At 47.3% G+C, this 16655-nt stretch overlaps 1 protein-coding gene across 1 annotated transcript in view; it reads right to left on the reverse strand.

Annotated features, from left to right (window-relative positions):
- Positions 1–213: 213 nt before the first annotated feature.
- The window catches only part of ST3GAL4 (ST3 beta-galactoside alpha-2,3-sialyltransferase 4), a gene marked incomplete in the record, with an annotated part of 1396457 nt that continues 1380015 nt past the window's right edge, over positions 214–16655 (reverse strand). The window contains 1 exon segment of the mRNA XM_044080811.1: positions 214–771. Coding sequence (XP_043936746.1) covers positions 682–771 — 90 coding nt within the window.

Below are 16655 nucleotides of genomic sequence, written 5' to 3' on the forward strand. Positions count from 1 at the left end.
AAATGTGCAATTCAGGAACAAAATCCCAGCAACTAAAAACATTTTAAAGATAACTCCCAGAGAATGCCAGTACTTATTTACTAACATGGACAAAAAAAAAAAAAAAAAAAACACACAAAACTTGTTAACTAGTAGTAGTACAGGGAACATCTGTTCAAATAACAATGGATGAATGGAACATCCTCCTCTGTGAATGCAGGTGTCACACATTTGTCACAGTGTTTTCAGTTTGTTTTATTTCTACATCAGTTGCCAGTTTTGCCTGTCTTTAAAGTGTGCAGTACTTAAATCCGAAAGGGACTTGACGGCTAGTTGCTGATAACATTGACAATGTTATATCTTGCATATTATGACTCCCAGTCAAGTGCAAGGGTCTTAAACCCTAATAAAAACGACTGTATTACCAAGTAGCATGGAACTAGGATAACCTTTGCAGTAATTAATATGCAGTGACGTTACTCCACAGCAGTGTACTCCAAATACGTAAATCAAAACTGATTATCAAATACTTTTGTCCATCAAAAATCACCCTCTTAGTTATTACTTCAGAGCTTTAGCAGACCACTCCAACTTCTAGAAAAAAATAAATAAAAACATTAAAGACGAGTTTTGATGGTGCTCCATGTAACACACTGCTCAATACTCTCATCTGTGAAGGCACTTAAACTTAATTTTCCATGTTCACGATATATTCTTCAAATAATTGATAGCCCCAATGTCTGCCAATTGTTTCAGTATATCTCCTTCTCTAGTTATATTATGTTCAGAGTCCTAAAAAAAAAAAAGAATAATCAACTCTAAATTTATATAGCATCCACTTTAGCTACCATTATACTTTCAGTAAAATACAAAACAAAAAAGCAAAGAAAAAAACGTTTATACAGTGTGCAAGAAAGAGCACAGAAGAGCAACAACACATTTTTCAATGGTGAATGTTGGCTTACAATGGAACAAAAAAAAAGTTATGTACCCATCATAACGTTCGATGTGTGATGTCCATATTGTGCCTTCATTCTTAGGAGGTTGGGTTCGGATCAGATAGTACAGTTGTGTACACTAGCCATAAATGTAGATGTTCGAGTGTATTCACTGTTTCAGTCATCACACTTGGGTTATCTGCCTGCAGGTAAGCCCTCAGTTGGCCCGAAGACCAGAGACTTAGTATTTCTGCGTCGGTTGCTGTCACTCTAGGACTGACGTCAGGTTGTCCGGGGTATAAAAACAGGCTGCCGACGCCATTACATCAGTTTTTCTTGCCCCAAATGTCAGGAGCCCCCAATAGGGAGCTTAGTTACGGTGGGGGAAAACACCACCAGTAAAAACTAAATACCAATACCCCTGAAAAGGGGGGAGGGTAGTAAAAGGCAGAGAGAGTTGAGAGAGAGAAAAATCAGGAGGCTGGAGGGAGGGAAACTAGGACTGCAACAGTGAATACACTCTTAACATCTACATTTATGGTAAGTGTACACAACTGTACTATGTTCTTCGTGTTTCACTGTTGCAGTCATCACACTTGGGTAAATCCCCAAAGCTGAAGTGTGGAGGCAGTCACAAAGAGTTAGAGCTGGCTAGAATGCCTTGCAGAACTGCTGTTGCAAAACCTGACCTGTATTTGGAAATGATAGGCAGGTGGTAATACTTGGTGAAGGTGTGAACAGAACTCCAGGTATCAGCTTCCAGGATGTCCCTGGTAGAGGTAGAAGTTGCCCTAGTGGAATGTGTTCTGACCCCCTGAGGGGATGGTTTCCCATGGTGCTTGTAGCAGAAATGGATGCAATGTGCTATCCATTTGGAAACTGTTTGCTTTGAAATGGCCTTGCCCTCTGTTGCAAAGCTGACTAGCAACAAGGTCAGATTTTCTGAAGGGCTTAGCCCTATCAAGGTAGAATCTGAGCTGTCTGTGCACGTCCTAGGAGTGCAGGATCCTTTCCCCTTTATTTTGATGATTAGGGAAGAAGGTAGGCAAAGTGTATGGATTGACTGAGAGCCATGCTGGACACCACTTTAGGCATAAAGGAAGGGTTAGTCCTGAGGGAAACCCTGTCCACATGGAAAATAATGAAGGGTTCCACAGCCATAAGTGCTTGTAGCTCAGATACTTTTCTAGCTGAAGTGATGGCCAGAAGCAAGGCCGTTTTCCGAGAAAGGAATTTTAGCTCTACTGACGCTGCAGACAAAGGGGGTAGCGTGAGCTTTTCCAGTATAAAGTTAAGGTCCCAAGCAGAGGTGGGTGCTCTCCTTGGTGGCCTTAAGTTGTTTGCCCCTCTCAGGAACTGTTTGATAAGAGGGTGAGAGGAGAGAGGTGGCTCAGTGTTGTAAAGAGCCGAAATGGCAGAGGCATGGATCTTAATGGAGGACAAGGATAGGCCTCTGTGGAGTAGATCTGCTAAGTAATCCAGGATTAGATGCAGGGAGGGCAGGGTTGTGTTGTCGCCTTTAGAGTGAATCCAACAGCAGTACCTTTTCCACTTCTTAGCATAGGATTTCCTTGTACTGGGTCTTCTGGCTTCAAGGATGACGTCCAGCACCTGCTTGCTTAGGCTGGTTACTGGGGGAGAATTCAAGGACTAAGCCAGGCTGCAGGATTTAGGGTTTGCAGATGCAAGATCTGTCCCCCCTGCTGAGAGAGCAGGGTTGGGTTCTGGTGTAGCTGCCATGGTGGCACCGGTGACTAGCTTCACAGGAGTGGGTACCAGTGTTGGTGTGGCCAGTCTGGGGCAATCAGAATTGCCCTTGGTCTGTCCGGTCTTATCTAGAGCAATACTCTTGAGAGGAGGGGCAGGGGGCAGAGGGGGAAGGCAGAGATTGAGAGATTTACCCACTGGAAGAATAAGGCACCCATTTTCCAGGCCCTGCTGTGGTGTCCTGGTGCAGAATCTGCTGAGCTGGTGATTGTAGGGGTAGGCAAAGAGATCCACCTCTGGGGTCCCCCATTTCTGAATCAAAAGGTTGAAGGTTCTGGGCTCTATTTGCTACTCGTGTGGGTCTAGGAGATTTCTGCTTAAATCATCTGCCAGTGAGTTTTGCCTGCCTGGCAGGAATTGAGCTTGCAGATGGACCTGCATGTCCAAGACCGTGTTCCAGAGGGGCATGGCTAGCCTGCAGAGTGGGTACCCCCCTGTGTGGTGATGTACCACATAACTATGGTGTTGTCTGTTTTTATTAGCAGGTATCCTGGAGAGAAAAGGGATCTGAAAGCTGTCAGAGCATGCTGCACAGCTAGCATTTCTTTCTGGCTGATGTGCAAATGGATTTTATTTGGGCTCCAGTGGCCCTGAATGCACTTGCCGTCCATGTGTGCCCCCCAGGCATAGTCTGATGCATCTGCAGTTAGGGTCTGGGCCACGTGGGGTTGGGTAAAGGGCAGTCTCTTGTTGAGGTTGCATGCTGCTGCCCACCACAGGAACTTTGTCCTTAGACAGAGTATTATGGGAATGACAGTTTCCACGTCCTGAGAATGTTGGCACCAAAGACTTTTTAAGTACCACTGAAGTTTCCTCATATGCAGTCTGGCATATGGAATTAGCAGGATGCATGAGGCCATGAACCCTAGGGCATGCAGGATTTTCCCTGTGGATACATGGGTTCTGGTGGCCATTTGAGTAAAACAGCCCGTCAGGCCTGCTTTTCTGGAGTGAGGAATGCCATCTGGGATACTGTGTCCAAGCTTGCTCCCAGGAATACAATCTTTTGACTGGGGACTAGTTTTGATTTCTTTTCGCTGATGGTGTATCCCAGGGAAGTTAGAAGGCTTTTTTACAAATGTCAGGTGCTGCGACAGCATTTCCTGATTGTCTGGCTGAATCAGGCAGTTGTCCGAGTATGGGTAAATTTGAATATTTCCCTGTCTACAGTAAGCAATGGCTGGGACCAGGCATTTTGTGAATACTCTGGGAGCCATGGATAAGCCAAAGGCAAGTGCAGAGAATTGATAATGCATAGATCCTGCCCTGAAGCACATATATTTTCTGCATGACTCCCTTATAGGGATGTGCAGAAAGGCTTCTTTTAAGTCTAGGGTGACTAACCAGGAATCCTTGGCTAGCATAGGTAGAAGCTGCTGGAAGGTGAGCATTTTGAATTTTGGTACCAGCAGGAAGGTGTTTGAAAATGGAAAGATCCAGAATTGGGCGCCAAGTGCCCTCTTTTCTGGGTACTGGAAAATCTGGAATAGAACCCTTGACCTATCTGTTTTGCAGGAACTGGTTGAATTGCCCTTATAGAGAGCAAGGATTGGACTTGGTTTTGAGCCTCTGCCCACTGGTTTAAAGGGAGGTCTGGAAACCCTTTAGCGGTTGGCAGAGTGTGGAAGTAAAATTTGTACCCCTGGGATAGAATGTTGAGGACCTATCGGTCTTTGGTGATGGGAATCCAGTTTTTTGCATGAAGGGCAAGTTTTCCCCTAGGGGCACAAATAGTTGGGCAGAGGAGGGGAGTGGAGTTGAGCAGTCATTCAGAATTCTTTCTTAAAGGGGGTGGTTTAGCACTCCCTGCTTTAGAGGTCGAAGTACTCCAGTGCTTAGATCTCTACATACCCTGAGACTGTAGTCTGGGTAGTCTGTTTCCCCTGGGTCTAGTTTGAGATGGCCTTAAGGGGGCAGGAAAGGACCAATGTTTCGAGGGACAATGCCTACTGAATCTAGGAGGCTGTACTTGCAGGAATTCTTTGACTGTCTGCATAGATTTGGCTTTTTCTTCCATCTTTTTAAGAACCCCTTCTGCTTTGGTGCCAAACAGATTGTCCTTGTTCAAAGGAGAGTCTAGCAACTTGGATTTGACATGATCTGGCAAGGTCTGCTCCTTAAGCCAAGCATGCCTTCTCAGTACAGAACCAGTGACTGCTGCCCTGCAAGATGCTTCTAGGGTGTCAAAGCCACACTGCAGTGTATGCTTGCTGACTTGGTTTGCAGAATGCATAAGCTCTTGCAATTCTTTATTTTCTGCACAGTCTGTAAAGGTAGCTATTTTTTGCTTAATAAGTTCCATAATATGTTGTTGGTACTTCAGCATGTGAAACTGACAATTCAAAGCCTTAATGGCAAGAGTTGCAGAGGTATATACTTTCTTACCCAGATCTGTCCAAAGCTCTGGAATCCCTGTCCGAAGGGGTGAGATTCTTAACTGTAGTTGCCTTGATACCCTTAGGCCCCTGGGAAATGATCTCTGGCTCAGCATTACGATTTTTGAAAAGAAATTTGCGAGAGTCATGTACTCTGTAGTACCCGTCTGGTTTTCTAGGGGCAGGGGGTAAAGTATCAAGAGTAAGGCTGGATTCCATAAAGACATCAACAACTTCCAGGACTGGTGGTACTGCTAAAGGCCTGGGTTGTGGAAAGTCTAGAAATTCTCAGTGTCTCTTTTAGGACTGAGGATAATCTTGGCATTCCCAATAGAAATGCTCTCAAAGTATGTAAGGTTTCACGAAAAGAAAAATCCTCAGGAGGAGAGGCAGAGGGAATGGATTCCTCTGCATCAGAATCCTCAAAAGCAGATAAAGGCATGTCTTCATAATCAAAAACCTCAGAGTCGTTGGACTCTTGGTCTGTTGAAGCTGCTGGGGACTGGTCTCTCTCTTAGCAAGGGAAGGCTGACTTCCCCCTAATCAGCATAATAAGGTCTTCTGCCATTCTAAGCATTTTATTTTGCGGCAAGGGAGATGTATGCGCTTTGGTCGTCTGTTTTCTAGGTGTAGCGTCTACTCTTGGCCTTATAAAGTCAGTAGTTTTAGACAGAACTGAAGTAGTTGGTTTGTGTCGAACATCGGTGGTGCGAAGGACTTCCTCAGAAACCGGTGCCTGCTCAGCAGCTCCAGACCCATCCAAGGTAGAGACATCTGCTGCTTCCATATTCAAAGAAGAGTCTAGTGGCATACCGGACTCCAAACGGGTGTCGGTAGAGGCCTGCGAATCCTTTAAAGTGGGCATCAGGGGCTGCGAAAGCACCTGAGTACCGGCGAACTGGCGACTAGCTTAACAGAAGCGTCGTCGGAAAATTTTAACCTGTGTGGTCCGTCTCTGTCTTTATCCTTATGTTTTTTCAGAATATCGTTAGTTGGATGGCTTAAAGTCATTTCGGAATACGGGGATCGAGAACAAAAGTATTTAGCGAAATAAGGGCCCGACGACGAATGGTTCAGCCGTTAAACAAGGCACAAAACCGACCGCGATGTACGTCGTGGTCTGGGCCTAGACAGGTGACCCAGTAAGAATGAAAATCTGGGTGTAGTATTTGCTTTCCACAGGCAAGACAATTAATAACTTTTTCTGACATTGGTTACAGCAAGAAAGAAGGATCCGCAACAGGGTACTTAGCTTTAGAAGACTTCAGGATGATGATTCAATTCGTAAACGAAAACTCAGGTAGCGGCCGACCGGCACTTGCAAACTGCTTCTGCTTTGGGTTCCTGGGCAAGAAAGACTGATGTAATGGCGTCGGCTGCCTATTTTTATACCCCTGATGACCTGACGTCAGTCCTGGAGAAACAGCAACCGACTCAGAAATACTCTCTGGTATTCAGGCCGTCAGATAACCCAAGTGTGATGACTGCAACAGTGAAACACGAAGAACATCCTCAGTTCCGACTCAGCCTTATACAAAGCTCGAGGTCTTCCACTAGCTTGTAGGTAAAACCCTATCCCATGATGCACTACAAGAGCTCCCCAGATCTTGTTTGCAGATATAGCTTAATAAAGGTCACTGAATACGTAACAGAGCACAAGGTCGTCAGAGGACTTTAATAGCCAATTGCACCAGCTTGGTCTTCCAGGAGTGAAAGGCTGGGGGAAGGAGGGCGGGATGGACAACACACATGGAACGTTATGGTGAGTACATAACTTCTTAATGTGATGTTGTCCTATCTCATCTTCATTCTTAGCAGGTTGGGACAGCGTCCCTAGCACCATCCTTTTTGGGTGGCTCAAGGGAGAATATTCTTCAGCGCCCTGTTCCTGGAGGCTTAATCAACTTTGCAATGAGTGATAAAGGTATGAGGCCTTGCCCATGTTGTTGCAGCACAAATTGTGTCAATATGTAGTCTAGCCCAAAAGGCAGAAGTGGTTGCAATGACTCTTGTAAGTGACCTTTTACTTTATGGGAAAGTTCCTTGTTTTGAGATTGGTAAGCAAAGGTAAGACAATCTGACAGCAACTTTGAAAGTGTGACTTTTGACACAGGAACACCCTTTGCTGAGTCTGAAAAGGATACAAATAAATGGTCGGATTTTCTGAAAACTTTTGTCCTATGTGAACTCAATTCTATCCCTAGTATCACAGAACAATTCCAACCTCACTACCCCTCACACCAAAAACAATACAGATACATGCTTTTCCTCAAAAAAGGGCCCACCCAGCTCTATCAAAAGGATGCTCTCCAAACAACCTCTATACCTCCACACAGCACGCATCTATCATTCAGTATGCAGATGATACTACCTTAATCTGTGCTGCACAACGTATTTCCACCCTCCAACAAACAACTCGGTTAGCATTCTCTGATGTAGAAAAATACCTTACCAAAGACCAACTGATCCTCAATCCTATGAAAACACAGCTAATGATAACTAGCTCTAACAAAAACTTCAATATCAATTCACCATCTACTCTACAAACTCTACTTCAATCACTTCAGTAGCACATGCTAAGCTACTACGAATAACCATAGACTGCCACCTAAAATTTGATACTCACCTCAATTTGACTATAAAATAAGTACATGCCAAACTGGGATCACTGTACCGCATTAAACCATTTCTTACTAACAGTACAAGATCTAGCATTGCTCGTTCCCAACTTCTATCCACCCTAGTCTATGCATCCTCCATTCTAATTAATCTCAATAAAACTGACCTAAGCAAAATGGAGGCCTGCAAAGTACAGTTGTGTAACCTTACCATAAATGTAGATGTTAAAAGTGTATTCACTGTTGCAGTCATCACATTTGGGTTATCCCTGCCAGGGTAGACCTCGGCCGGCCCGAATACCAGAGACGTAGTATTTCTGCATTGGTTGCTGTCGCTTAAGGACTGACATCAGGTCAGTAGTATAAAGTAAGGCAGCCAATGCCATTACATCAATTGTTCTTGCCCTAACCTGTCAGGAGCCCCAAGTAGGCCAGGTTCTGGTGGAAGAACCCCACCAGTGGAAAATAAATACAATTATGCCCCTTGTAAGGAAAGAGAAGAAAGGGGGATGGAGAGAGGGAAACCAGGACTGCAACCGTGAATACACTCCAACATCTATATTTATGGTAAGTGTACAAAACTCTATGTTCTTCGTGTTTCACTGTTGCAGTCATCACATTTGGGTTGATTCCCAAAGCTGAGGAAATGGGTGGAAGCAGTCAAGGAAACTAGGGGCTGACTAGGATGCCATGCAAGACTGCAGAGGCAAACCCTGTCCTGGATTTGGAGAAGTGAGGCAGGTGGCAATGCTTGGTAAAAGTGTGAACAGATGTCTAGGTGGCAGCCATCATGATGTCCCTCGGTGGGGACTCCTCTGAGGAAAGTTGCAGAGGTGGAGGCTGCCCTGCTGGAGTGTGTCCTGACCCCCTTGAGGGGAGGCTTTCCATGCTGTTTGCAGCAGAAATGGATGCAGTGTAATATCCATTTGGAAATGGTTTGCAGATGGCTTTGCCTTCTGCACCTGTAGCAAACCTAACCAGCCACTGATCAGACTTTCTGAAGGATTTAGTCCTGTCTAGATAGAATCTGCGCTGTCTGTGAACATCTAGAGAGTACTGAATCCTTTCCCCCTTGTTCTGGGGATTTAAAAAAAATGAGGGCAAATGAATGGACTGGTTGAGAGCCACAATGGACACCACTTTGGGCATGAAGGATGGGTTAGTTCTGAGGGATACCCTGTCTGCATAGAAGATGATGAAGGGTTCCACAGCAATGAGTGCTTGCAGCTCAGAGACTCTTCTGGCTGAAGTGATGGCCAGAAAGAATGCTGTCTTCCAGGAGAGAAATGTTAGCTCTGCAGAAGAAGCTGGTCCGAAAGGGCGCAGGGTGAGCTTTTCCAATACAAAGTTAAGGTCCCAAGCTGGTGTTGATGCCCTTCTGGGTGGCCTCAAGTTGTTAGCCCCCCTTAAGAACTGTTTGATCAAAGGGTGTGAGAAAAGGGGCTGCTCAGTGGAGAAAATGGGCAGAAATAGCAGAGGCATGAATTTTTATAGAGGAGAAAGAGAGGTCACTGTGTAGGTCGGCTAAGTAATCCAGGATGAGAGGGAGGGAGGGCTGTGCCATATTGGCTCCCTTAGCCTGGATCCAGGTGCAGAACCTTTTCCATTTATCAGCATAAGACTTTCTGGTACTAGGGTGTCTGGCCTCAGAGATAACATCCAGAACCTGTTTATTAAGGTTGGCAGATTGGTTAGGGAATAAGCCAAGCTGCCAAACTGAGTGCCTGCAATTGGGGATGCACGAATTCCCCTTCCCTCTGGATCAGGAGGTTTGGAATCTGAGGAAGATGCCATGGAGGCAGCGGGGACATGCTGTGCAGCAAGGGGTACCAGTGTTGCCGGGGCCAGTCCAGAGCTATAAGAATGGTCCTTGGGTTTTCCTCCCTTATTTTGAGCAGTACCCTGGGGATGAGAGGTAGGGGAGGAAAGGCACAGGCTGATAGACTGACCTAGGGGAAGGACAGGGCATCCACTTTCGAAGCCATGCAGTGATGCTCCCTGGTGCAGAATTTGCTGAGCTAATGGTTGGTGTGGGAGGGAAAGAGGTCGACCTTCGGGATTCCCCATTTCTGAGTTATTAGGGTGAAGGTACTTCTGTTGAGATGCCACTCATGTGGGTCCAGAAGACTTCTGCTTAAACTGTCTGCCAGAGAGTTGAGAGAGCCTGGTAGGAATTGTGCTAACAGGTGTAGTTGCATGGCAGAGGCTGTGTGCCAAAGGGTCATGGCCAGCCTGCACAGAGGGTAGGAGTGAGTTTCCTCCCTGCTGATTGATGTACAACATCACAGTGGTGTAGTCTGTTTTGATCAAGAGAGCCCCTGGAGGGAGAGAGGGCTGGAAAGCTATCAGGATGTGCTGCACAGCCATCATCTTTTTTTGACTGATGTGCAGAGAGATTTGCTGTGGGCTCCACTGACCCTGTATGCACCTGTCATCCAGGTGTGTACCCCAAGCATAGTCTGATGCATCTCTGGTGAGGGTCTGGGTGGCGAGGGGGTGGGTAGAAAGCCAGTCCCTTGCTGTGGGAGCATGCTGTTGTCCACCAAGGAAAATCTTTTCTGAGGCAAGGAATTATAGGTAGAAGAGTTCCCAGGTTTTGACAGTGTTGACACCAAAGGCTCTTTAGATACCACTGAAGTTTCCTCGTAAGCAGTCTGGCATATGGAATGAGTAGAATGCAAGATGCCATGAAGCCCAGAGCTTGCAGATAGCTGTGGCCTGGTGGCTAGTTGAGAGAAGTAGGCTGTCAGGAAAATTTGTTTCTCTGATGTAAGGTATGCCATCTGGGATGTTGTGTCCAGACTTGCTCCCAGGAAAATTATCCTTTGGGTGGGCACCTGTTTGGATTTCATTTTGTTGTTTACCCTAGGGAGGTTAGTAGGGTCTTTACAAAGGCAGTTTCTTGATCAGCTTTTCCTGGCTGGCTACCTGAATAAGGCAGTCGTCTAAGTATGGGTAAAACTGAATATTTCTTTGTCTGCAAAAGGCAATGGCCGGAGCCAGACATTTTGTGAAAACTCTGGGAGCAGTAGATAAGCCAAAGGGAAGCGCAGAGAACTGAAAGTGTTGATATCCTGCCCTGAAGCGGAGATATTTCCTGCATGATTCCCTGATGAGAATGTGGAGGTAGGCCTCTTTTAGATCTAGGGTGGCTAGTCAAGTGTCCTTTGAGAGCATGGAAAGCAACTGCTGGAGAGTGAGCATTTTGAATTTTGGGATCACCAGGAAGGTGTTTAGAATGGACAGATCAAGGATGGGGTGCCAGGTGCCCTCTCTTCTGGGCACCATAAAGTCTGAAGTAGAAACCTTGGCCTACCTGTTCTGCAGGAACGTCCTTTACTGCCCTCAGAGAGAACAGGGAAAGGATTTGCTTTTGAGCTTCCGCCCACTGATTTGGTGGTAGATCTTGGAACCCTTTTGGGATTGGAAAGGTGTGGAAGTAAAATTTGTATCCCTGAGACACAATGTTCAGAGCCCAGTGGTCCTTGGTAATGGTGGTCCAGGTGCTTAAGTGAAAGGAGAGTTTTCCTCCTAGGGGTAAGTGAAGGTGGGCAGAGAGAGGGGGTGGAGGAGGTGAGTCATTGTGAGTTCTAAACATAAGGGGGTGGCCTTAGAACTCCCTGGTTTTTAAGTGGAGGTAGTCCACTGCTTAGATCGTTGCATTCCCTGTGGCTGCTGTCTGGGGAGTCTGTTTCCATGGGGCCTGGGCTGGTTTAATGGGAGCAGGAAAGGACCAATGTTTGGGGGGACAATGCCTACTGAACCTATGGGGCTAGACCTGCAAGAAATCCTTAACTGTTTGCATAGATTTTGCCTTTTCTTCCATCTTTTTTAAGACCTCTTCTGCCTTAGTGCCAAATAAGTTATTTGTGCAAGAGGGCATCCAACAATTTAGATTTGACATGGTCTGGCATGGGCTGTTCCTTAAGCCATGCATGCCTTCTAATGACAGATCCAGTGACTGCTGTCCTGCAAGAAGCTTCTAGGGTGTCAAAACCACAGTGCAAGGTGTGTTTAGATACTTGACTTGCAGAATGCATTAACTCTTGTAAATCTTTAGATTCTGCCCACGCAGGAAAGGAAGACATTTTTTGTTTAAGGTGTTCCAAGGTATGTTGCTGAGATTTCAGCATATGGAACTGACAATTTAGTGCCCTGATAGCAAGAGTAGATGAGGTGTACACTTTTTTACCCCATCTGTCCAATGCTCGGGAATCACGGTCTAAGGGGGTGATATTCTTAGCAGAGGTTGCCCCCCCCCCCAAATATTTTATTGATTTTCAAAAAGACAAAACTTTTAGTTATGTACTTACCATAACTTTAGATGTATGGGATCCATCTCGCCTACATTCTGTACTGATGGGTTCGGAGCCGATCCTCTGCTCCGACTCGGCACGCTATACTATAGAACGAAGTCTCTTATTGGCTGAGCTATCCCACATCCCAGGATGCACCACCACTGCTTCCCCAGATCTTGTTTGTCCGCACACATGCACACACACATAGACTGTTGATATAATATTGCCAGGTGTTTCAAGATGAAACAGCTGAACTCGAACCGTCCGGTCTCTTCTGATCTCCAAGGCAGGAGAAAGGAGGGTGGGTTATTAGGAATGAAGGCGAGATGGATCCCATACATCTAAAGTTATGGTAAGTACATAACTAAAAGATGTAATGTGATCCTATCTCGCCTACATTCTGTACTGATGGGACAGCGTCCCTAGCACCTGATTCCTGGGTGGCTCACTGGAAAACACTCCTGAGAACTGTGGAACTGAAGGAAGCTCGCCCCCGAGATGCCACGTCCAATTTGTAATGAGAAATGAAGGTGTGAGGAGAAGACCACGTAGCCGCAGCACAAATGTCACTAATGGCAAGCTTGGAATGAAAAGCTGCCGAAGTAGCCATAGCCCTGGTAGAATGAGCTTTCACTGTAGTTGTAAGCTCTTTATTAGAAATGAAGTGAGTATGACTGATACAGTCTCTGATCCACTTGGCAATAGTGACTTTCGTGACGGCTTTGCCCAATTTATTGTCCGAAAAGGACACAAACAACTGATCTGTTTTCCGTGCTTGGTGCGTCCTTCCAAATAGAAGCGTAATTGTCTGTGAACATCCAAAGTGTGAAAGATGTATTCCGCTCTGTTTGAGTACTTTGGGAAGAAAACTGGAAGTTCCAATGATTGTTGCAGACAAAAACTAGAACAAACCTTAGGAACAAAGGATGGGTTCGGTCTGAGGGATACTCTATCCTTGTGAAAAAACAGGTATGGTGGTTTGACACATAGGGCTTGAAGTTCCGAAACTCTCCTGGCTGATGTAATTGCAACTAATAAAGCAGTCTTCCAAGAAAGAAATTTTAAGTCACAAGTTGCTGCCAGTTCAAAGGGGGAAGAGGTCAAAGCACCTAACACCACATTAAGGTCCCACAGTGGAGCGGGATGAGATATCGGGGGCCGTAGCAGCCCAGCACCTTTCATGAAGGCTTTACACAACTTGTTGCTCATCAAAGGTGGTTCTATGCTCTCATGAAAATTGGAAATAGCTGCCAATTGAACCTTGATGGTAGAGACCGAACAACCGTGATTGAACAGAGAAGCTAAAAACTTCAGAACCTCTGACACCGGGACAGTTATGGGATCTAATCCCCGGAGTTGGGCCCAAATAGCAAATCTCTTCCATTTGCTGTTATACATTTTCTTAGTAGAAGTCTTGTGGGCCGAGGACAAGATATGTATGACTTCCGGGTCCAAAGCATGGTTCCTGACTATGGTCGGAAGAGGAGGAGCCAAGCTGTTAACTTCAACGAGTGGAGGGACTGATGAAGCTGTCCCGACTGATGGGTGAAGAGATCCGGAACTTGGTCCAGGAACCATGGACCGTCCAGTGCATATTTCCGAAGAAAGGGAAACCAGACTTGACGAGGCCAGTATGGGGCAACTAAAATCATTTTACTCTCCAAGCGAATCGCCTTCTGGATCACCTTGGGAAGAAGGGGAACCGGTGGAAAGGTGTATAGCAGACCGGTGGGCCAAGCCTGGACTAGGGCGTCCTTGGGAAACTCCCCCGGAACTGGGGTGAGAGAGAAGAACTGTTGGCATTTCGTGTTGAGGGGGGTTGCGAAAAGGTCGCAACAAGGAGTTCCCCATCTTCTGAAAATCTGTGTTGCCACTCTGTCGTTCGGAGACCACTCGTGAGGGGAGAGAATAGTTCTGCTCAGTCTGTCGGCTATCACATTGGATCTCCCTAGAATGTGTGTTGCTACCAGAAAACGTTTGGTTGCAATCGCCCAATCCCATACCTTCATGGCCTCTCTGCAAAGGGGGTAGGATCTGGTCCCCTCCTTGCTTGTTCAGGTACCAGACTACTGACATGTTGTCGGACTGAATGGCAATCATGCCCTGGGGGAGGTAATCGTGTAGTGCTTGCGGCGATAGAAGCACCGCCCTCATTTCTAGTATGTTGATGTGGAGGAGACTCTCGTCGGAATGCCACTTGCCTTGGACTGACCTGCCCAGGTAATGTCCCCCCCACCCCGTCTGGGAGGCGTCCGTAGTCAATGTGGCCACTGGAGGTGGTGGAACGAAGGGTCGCCCCTGATCCAGGTTGGAGGAAAGAAGCCACCAACAAAGGTCCTGTTTGCACGTCTCTGTGATCAGAATGTGGTGACAGAGGGAGATCCTGATAAGACCACTGGAGTGACAGGAGCCACTGGAGAATCCTCATATGTAACCTTGCCAAGGGGACAAGGAGAACGGTGGCTGACATGGAACCTAACAGTTGTAGGACCATCCTGGCTGGGGCTCGACGTTTGAGGAGCAAGGCTCGAACTTGAGACTGTAGTGTTTCTATCCTCTCTGTAGGAAGATAGACCCGCATTTGCTTTGAGTCTATCTCTACTCCGATAAACCGAATGCGCTGAGATGGCAGCAACACGGACTTTGTCCAATTGAAGGTGATTCCTAGGGAGTTGCCTAGAGATATAGTGGCTGCTAGGTTCTGCAAGAGTAGACGCCTGGAGGTGGCAGTCTAGGTATGGAAACACCTGGAATCCTAGACTCCTCAGGTGAGCAGTCACCACCGCCAAACATTTGGTGAACACCCTGGGGGCTGTGGTGAGACCAAAGGGCAGTGCACGGAACTGGAAATGACTGTCTCCCAGGCTGAAGCGCAAGTGTCTCCTGGACGCCTGATCTATCAGGATGTGATAAATAGGCATCCTTGAGATCTATGGAGCACATCCAAACACCTTTCTCCAGCAGCGGGAGAATGGATTGCAAGGTGACCATCCGGAACTTGGACTTCTTCACTGATCGATTTAGCTTGCTGAGATCCAAAATGGGCCTCAAGTCCCCGGTCTTTTTTGGCACCAAAAAGAATCTTGAGTAAGTCCCTAATCTGGTCTGGCCTGCGGGGACAGGTTGGATGACTCCTTTTTGAAGCAGCTTTGAGATTTCGATGGTTGCAAGATCCCGTTGACTGGGTGGCGGGTCCAGGATTTTTTGGGATGGAGGGGGGGGGGCTGAGAAAAGGGGATGGTGTAACCTCCGGCGATGATTCGGAGCACCCATCGGTCCTGAGTGATACTCTCCCAGGCCTTTAGGTGCTTCGAAAAATGACCCCCGACTGGCTCCAGAGCTGCACAGTCGGGCAATCCTTCAGGGATGCTGGAAGGTTGAGGAGCCACAAAAGGACTCGCGGTCTCCAGTGTTGCGGGGGCCTCCGCCACCTCTGGGACGGCGTCTTCCTGAAAAATTTCCCCCTCCTCTGCCTCTAGAAGGGGGATCGCTCTGCTGTGAAGAGTAAGGCTTTTGAGATTTACGGAACCACATTTTCCCCCCTCTTCTAGCCTTGTGATAAGGCCTGAAGGGAGTGGAAAACCATGCCCCTACGGCAGTCAAAGTCTTACCCTCTTGTTCACAGCGAGTCAAGGTGTCCTTTACCTTGGGTCCAAACAGAGAGGACCCATCAAAGGGAGCGTCGGCAAAGGAAGACTTGAAGGCTTCCGCAAAATGACACAGACGAAGCCAGGCTGGTCTCCGTAGAGCAACACCTGTTCCCGCCACTCTGCTCGCCCCCTCGGCTGCATATGAAATGAGCCTCATGGACGAGTTCGATAACGATGATAGGGTAGCCAGCTGAGAGCTAACCGTCTGGGCCAACTGCTCAGGTAAGTTACCAGAGAGGGTATCTGAAAGTTCCTTGACCAGATCCCTCTGAAGTCTGGTGAAGTGCGTCAGATAATTCAGAGACCTTAAAGTAAAGGTTGCTGAAGTAAGGGTGCACTTCCCGTACCGATCCATTCTCCTGGACTCTTTATTAGGAGGATGGACGGACGTTGAAGCCTCTGCCACATCTTGTTGGGTAGCAGATGCCACCACCAGGGCATCTACAGCCACACCTTTGGAGAGAAAATCCTTTTCGGGGGGGGCTGAAAGAAATTTATTGGGGCGAGCTGGCACTGGTTCCACAGAATCCAGGTGTTTCCACACCCTTCGAGAGATCAAATCCAGAAGCTCATCGAAGGGCGGAGACACCCAGGAGGCGGAGGGCTGAGCCCCAACGGCCTTGAGGAATACCGACTCCTCAGCGGAAGGGGGTTTGGACTGCCAGTCGCCTCGTTGCTTCAGGATTTCCAAAATGTCCACAAAGGAGACATCATCCGAGGACGACTTGGGGGACCCCTCCGCATCATCGAGGTCGGTGTCCGAGGTGAGAGACTCGTCAGGGGAGTCGACGTGCTTCCTCTTGCACTGTCTCTTCCTTGGAGGTTCCTCCGAAGACGCTTCGGAGGGACCTTCAGGAAGGAGGGAACCCCCAATGGGGGTGTCCTCAGGCCCCAGGGTCCGCTGTCTTGAGACAGGGGGACTACAAAGGAACCAGTCGTCAGGGGAGTCTACGTGCTTCCTCTTGCACTGTCTCTTCCTTGGAGGTTCCTCCGAAGACGCTTCGGAGGGACCTTCAGGAAGGAAGGAACC

Source organism: Protopterus annectens, chromosome 8.part0 (assembly GCF_019279795.1).
Source record: "Protopterus annectens isolate FY-2018-M chromosome 8.part0, PAN1.0, whole genome shotgun sequence".
Lineage (NCBI taxonomy): Eukaryota > Metazoa > Chordata > Ceratodontiformes > Protopteridae > Protopterus > Protopterus annectens.